Source organism: Myotis myotis, unplaced genomic scaffold (assembly GCF_014108235.1).
Source record: "Myotis myotis isolate mMyoMyo1 unplaced genomic scaffold, mMyoMyo1.p scaffold_m19_p_3, whole genome shotgun sequence".
NCBI lineage: Eukaryota > Metazoa > Chordata > Mammalia > Chiroptera > Vespertilionidae > Myotis > Myotis myotis.
Window position 1 is genome coordinate 84490607 of NW_023416335.1, and position 6000 is coordinate 84496606.

Here is a 6000-nt window from a genome sequence, read left to right on the forward strand (position 1 = left end):
GTTGGAGTAGTTTTGTTTGTTTTTAGATTTCATGTATAAATGATACTATGCAATATTTGCCTCTCTTACTTGCTTTTTAATCCTCATCCAAGGATGTGTGTGTGTGTGTGTGTGTGTGTGTGTGTGTGTGTATTTTTTTTCCCCCAAGAGAAACATAGATGTGAAACAATCGATTGGTTGCCTCTTATACTCACCCCAACCCGGGATCTAACCTGAAATCTAGGTATGTGCCCTGTCTGGGAATTGAGCCTACAACCTTTTGGTGTGTGAGACAATGTTCCAACCGACTGAGCCACCTGGCCAGGGCTTTCTTATTTGATTTTTAAAATTTAATAATCTATTCCAAATATCTTTCCATAGCAGTACAGACTTCATTTATTTTTAATAGCTGCAGATTAGTATTGGATACATCATAGTTTAATCAACTGTGGAGCAATTTAGCCCATTTGGGACATTTGGCAATTTCTGGAGACTGTTCCTATAGTTATGAGTAGGGAAGTACTATTGGCATCTACTGGGTAGAGGCCAAGGAGCTGCTAAACATCTTACAACAGAACAAAGAATGACAAAGAATTATTGGTTCAAAATCTTAGTGCTGAAGTTGAGAAATGCTGCTCTGAGTTCATTGATACTAAGTGTGGTCTATGGCAGTCTTGTGAGACTGAAAGTTTAGTAGAAGCTGAGCCCCTAGTGGGCATTCCATTGAGGAAATCTTTTTCTCTGATCTTGAAGAAACATATGGTCATGAGATGACTAAAGTTACTCTGATTTCTACTTATAGGTGAATAGATGCAATAGATCAGCAATTTTCAATGGGTGTGCCACAGAATTTTTAAAACATGCAATACCTGACTATTCGGTCAGGGGTACTGACTTCTTTTCCATTAGATTGTCAAAAAAATGACAACAGCCAGCACAACATTAGCCGTCAGTGTGAATGAATCAAAATTATACCCATTTTTGTCAAATCAGCAAAAAAAAATAAATAAATAAAATTAAATAGTTTTTGGTGTGCCACAGAATTTTAGTAATTAGTTTATGTTTGCCATGAGATGAATAAAGTTTAAAATCACTGTAATAGATCATCCTTGGAGAATGTCCCTTCATGTTTCTATGATTCTTTGACATTTTAGAACAGCCGTGGGCAAACTACGGCCCGCGGGCCGGGTACGGCCCGTTTGAAATGAATAAAACTAAAAAAAAGAGAGACCGTACCCTTTTATGTAATGATGTTTACTTTGAATTTATATTAGTTCACACAAACACTCCATCCATGCTTTTGTTCTGGCCCTCCGGTCCAGTTTAAGAACCCATTGTGGCCCTCGAGTCAAAAAGTTTGCCCACCCCTGTTCTAGAACCTCCGAGATATTCTTAGCCGAGGTTGGAATTTGTAAGCCAGTATAATCAGTGCTGGTGTTTAAGAAGTTTGTACAGCCCTGACTGGTTTGGCTCAGTGGATGGAGCGTCAGCCTGTGGACTGAAGGGTCCCGGGTTCGATTCCGGTCAAGGGCATGTACCTTAGTTGTGGGTACATCCCCAGTGGGGGGTGTGCAGGAGGTAGCTGATTGATGTTTCTAACTCTCTATCCCTCTCCCTCTTCCTCTCTGTAAAAAATCAATGAAATATATTTTAAAAAAGAAGAAGTTTGTACAGCTCTCTAGATATGATCCTTATTTTTGATACATTTCACCTTGTTACATGTTACTTTAACATAGTTTGGGAGGAGGCTGTTTCCTGTCTTTGATGGTGGTGGTGACCTTTTTGTTTCTCTAATGGTATCTTTCCTAGCTCAAGCTTCACCTGTGGTCTGGCTGGGGCTCTGGCCTCCAACCCTGTGGATGTTGTGAGGACACGTATGATGAATCAGAGAGTCCTTCGTGATGGCAGATGCTCTGGGTACACAGGTACCCTGGATTGCTTGTTACAGGTGAGAATGTCCATCTTTGTAGAGTTGGGAATTCCTCTCTTAGCTCATTAGCTTCCATCTGGCCCACTTATTACAAGTTTCTTATCATTTTAAAACACAGGGTTAATAGTAAGATATACCTGTGGATCTGTCACTTGTAATTGTGTGACTTTGGTCAAGATAAAGACTCTATACTTCAGTTTCTTCATAAGTGAAATGGGACAATAATAGCACGTGTATCATAGGGTTATTGTAAAAATAATGCCTACATAAAACAGCATAGTGCCAGAAATAATTTGGTAAGTCTTATTAGTATAATTAATAACAATAAGGGATAGTATTGTGAAATGAGCAAATTTATCCTACCTATTGAGTCAAACTGGAATGAGTCCCCTTCATTCAGACATCTCACAAAGGAACACATCAATCTTACTGTAATACTTAGTTTAAATAATCGGGCCTATTGCTCACGAGTGGACAAAAGTTTGCCAGTGTCTCCCCTACTGGATTGCCAGCAACCAAAGTTTAGGGGGCACTTTTGTGGTTTCCATTTTCTGGCATGATGCTAGACTTTAAGTATTGCTTTAATGAAGCAAAGATACTTATTTATAATTCATCCAACAACATGAAATAGTGGTGCTCTGAATTACATCTTTACCACCATTGCTTTGTTTCCTTATGTCTGAGTTGTCTGTGGGCCCAAATGGAAAAGAGGCAAAAGACTCTGGTTAGAATTATTAAATATCATTTCTTACTCATTCAACTGTTGTTTGCCTGCTTTGGGTGTGGGATGGTTTGGCATGGAGCCTTAGTTGTCACCTATGCAGAAGCCTTTAAGGACCAAAAAGAGGCAGAGGACAATGGTTTCTTAGTCCTTTGAAGCAGGATTTTATTTTTAAGAAAAATACTTTGGTTCAGTCGGGATACTATTATTAATGTATTTGACATAATTGGAAAGTTGCAAATTAACTTTTCCCCCCCCTTTTATAACAGACATGGAAGAAAGAAGGATTTTTTGCTCTATATAAAGGGTTTTGGCCAAATTGGTTGAGACTTGGTCCTTGGAATATTATTGTATCCTTTTCTGTTGTAGTAGATGTGAAAAAAGATAGCTAAAATATTGTTTGTGTAAACTATCATGTTGTTATAATTTAGAAGTTGATTTTTAGTCTTTTATGTTCCTCTGATTCAAGAAGTAACTGTTCAGTTCTTTTAAAAATATGTTTTTATTGATTTCAGAGAGAAGAAGGGAGAAGGAAAGAGGGATAGAAACATCAATGATGAGAGAGGATTATTGATCGGCTGCCTCCTGCATAACCCCTACTGGGGACCAAGCCTGCAACCTGGGCATGTGCCCTGACCAAGAAGCGAACCTTGCATGACCTCCTGATTCATAGGTTGACTCTCAACCACTGAGCAACACCAGCTGGGCTGTTCAGTTTCTTTTTCAGGAGGTATAAAATCTCTGTGCTAGGCACTATGAATCTTGGTTTAATGATGGTGTTATTGAAAGGTAATGATATCAATAAAATTTTTTACTTAGACTATTCTAAAAGCTTAGAGTATTTAAGATTTCAGAGAGAGGCCGGGTTGATTTTATATCCCAGCCACCCTTGGGAAGGAAGTGGTTTGGTTGCAGTGTTCTAGAATGTTTATTTTAGAGAGTACCAAAGGATACATAGTAATTAGCTCTAGAATTATTCAGCCTATCAGCACTATTTCCTGTATGCCAAAGTGGGGGTTAGGAAAGAAGTGGCAGTTCATTAGACATGAAAGGGCAGAATTATAAGGTAGGGAATATTGGTGTCACCATCCCCTTATTTCTCTTATCTGTGCCTCTCCCCTTATGGAAGCCTGCCTAGCAGAAACTCTTGGGGAGAGCTTCCCAGGGATTGCCGTGTTTCTCTTTCACACAGAATTTACTGTAAAGTCTTCCCACCTCAGTAAAGTCACAAAAGCTAGGCAGTGTGGGTATAATCTTAGAAGAAACTCTCAGAGCTGATGCTAAGGGATTTATGTGTGTATGTCAGCTGTGATCTTCCTGTTCCAAGCTGACCTTGGGAAGGCTAATGGGTAGATCTTTCATAATAGTTAGGATGGAGCCCTTGTATTTAACCATGTTTATAGCATGTGGTCTGCCCAGATATATTTGTTGGTAGGTTTGCTATTTGAAGATCTATTTTTATGTGTTGGAGTTCAGATGGCATTTTCTTTGTCAGCCTTAACTGATAATTGTAGTTCTTTGTGACATATGAACAGCTGAAGAAATTGGATTTATGACAAGTCAAGGCTGCATGAGACATCCCTCTGAAAATGCTAACTTCCAAAATAGTACAGCTTCCTGTGTTTCCCACTGCTTCTCACTGCTTGGCTCATCACAGATTCTGAGGTGTGAGCAACAGATGAAGACTGGGTTAGTTCTGACTGCTGTGTCTTGGCATCAGGCACTCTGCATTGAACATTTACTGGCATAAACTGTAACATTCAGACACTAGTCCTTACCATCAAAGTGCCCTTTGACATCAAATATAACATGAAATGCATGGTTTTTGTGAAAGAAAACTTGCAAGAAGATCAGGAACTGTGTGCTGTTTCTTTAGGGGAGAAACAGCTCATCGCAGCTCATGGCTGAGAGTACCAGACTGCTCTGAAGAAGCTCACCAGAACGTGCAATGGAGTCTCCACGGGGGCATTATTGTTCCTGGACTTGGGGGCTTTTGCTTCTTGTCAGCTGAAGAAATCTCACAGGTGGAGACCTGGACTTTTCAACTGTAGGTATCAACAGTGCAGGAAATAGAGCGCTGGAATATTGCACTGCTTTATAATTTGCTATTTTGGCAGGATCTTTCACTTATAATAAGTGATTTTAAACCTTTGAAGACTTGACCTTTGTGAGGAATTGTTACAAAGTATTAATATCTAAACTCATGGTGGTGTGATGTGTTGGCTATGAAGGTGGCAAGGTCTGTGCTGATGGAGGTGTTTCAAGCAGCTTGGGTTCTGTCTTAGATCATGTTAGTAATTTGTTCTATGATTTTTAGCAAAGTTTATGTCCCATTCTGGAAATGGGGATACTGACATCTATGGAAATTGAGGGTCAAGTAAAGAAAATATTAGTTACTACTACTTGACTTGTTTGATAAGGATGTGTACATTATGCTGTCATACAGCTATAATCTGAGAATAAACAGTCTGTGTGTATGGAAAAGTCATTTTCCATGGGCTACTCATCATAATTCCAAGGGAAGCCCATTGTTAAAGGCCTTGTGAAAGAAAGAACACTGTGTAAGTTAAGGTTTTATTATGTTTTCATTGCAAAGTGTTGAAAGTGAATTAAGAATTGATTTTTCCAGATTTCCCAGTTTTTACTTTAGTTTAGGTCATGTTTGTTGAAATATTTTCTATCTTGGCCTTCCTAATTAGTTTGGATGGCAAATAATGCTTGAAATTTTAGAAACGATTTCTTTAGTATTGCACCTGCTTACCTAGTTTCTGATAAGAGATATATATCTTCTCTTTTTCTAAAGATAAATCATTCTTCCTCTTCTTTCTTGCCTTCATCTTATTCTGTTCAAAGTAAAAAGTGACTCTGATAGCCCCAAGAACTTGACACTAATGGAAGACAGCCCCAGGGAAGGGAATATATATCTACTTGGGTACCTTGGGTTCCACCCTTTGAGAACATTAAATACATATACTAACTGGGGCCTCCAGGGAGACACTTCTGCAATGTCTACCCCGTCCCAGTTGTCTGGCCCCTAGCTGCTTCCTCCCTTGAAGCACAGTAAATGGAACAGCTTTTTCTTGTGGATTGGGTAGTTTTCCTCCCAGTCACTTTCATCTTGCCTTCTTTATTAATGTTGACTTTAAAAAAGATTTTGTGAAACAGAAGTTTATTTCCAAAAGTAAGAGCTAAGACAAAGTCATTAAAAAGAGAAGAAAGAGGGGTGGTGGAGTAGCAAGTACTGGTAGATGTGAATTGCATAAAGACTAAGACGATAAGGACACATATGTAATACCTTAATTAATAAAGAAAAAAATACAATTTAAAAAAAGAAATAAAAGAGGTATTGAACTTAAAAAAAAAAAAAAAA

The 6000-nt window shown here is 38.6% G+C and overlaps 1 protein-coding gene across 4 annotated transcripts in view; it reads left to right on the forward strand.

Moving 5' to 3' along the window:
* The window catches only part of SLC25A30 (solute carrier family 25 member 30), a 28692-nt gene extending 22692 nt beyond the window's left edge, over positions 1 to 6000 (forward strand). For 3 of the 4 annotated variants that reach the window (XM_036298654.1, XM_036298657.1, XM_036298655.1), the window contains 3 exons: positions 1789 to 1927; positions 2900 to 2980; positions 4145 to 6000. In XM_036298654.1, coding sequence (XP_036154547.1) covers positions 1789 to 1927; positions 2900 to 2980; positions 4145 to 4186 — 262 coding nt within the window. In that variant the 3' untranslated portion in view covers positions 4187 to 6000. Of the gene's footprint in view, positions 1 to 1788; positions 1928 to 2899; positions 2981 to 3145; positions 3210 to 4144 lie in introns of those variants that run through there. The other variant, XM_036298656.1, reaches the window with a different exon arrangement.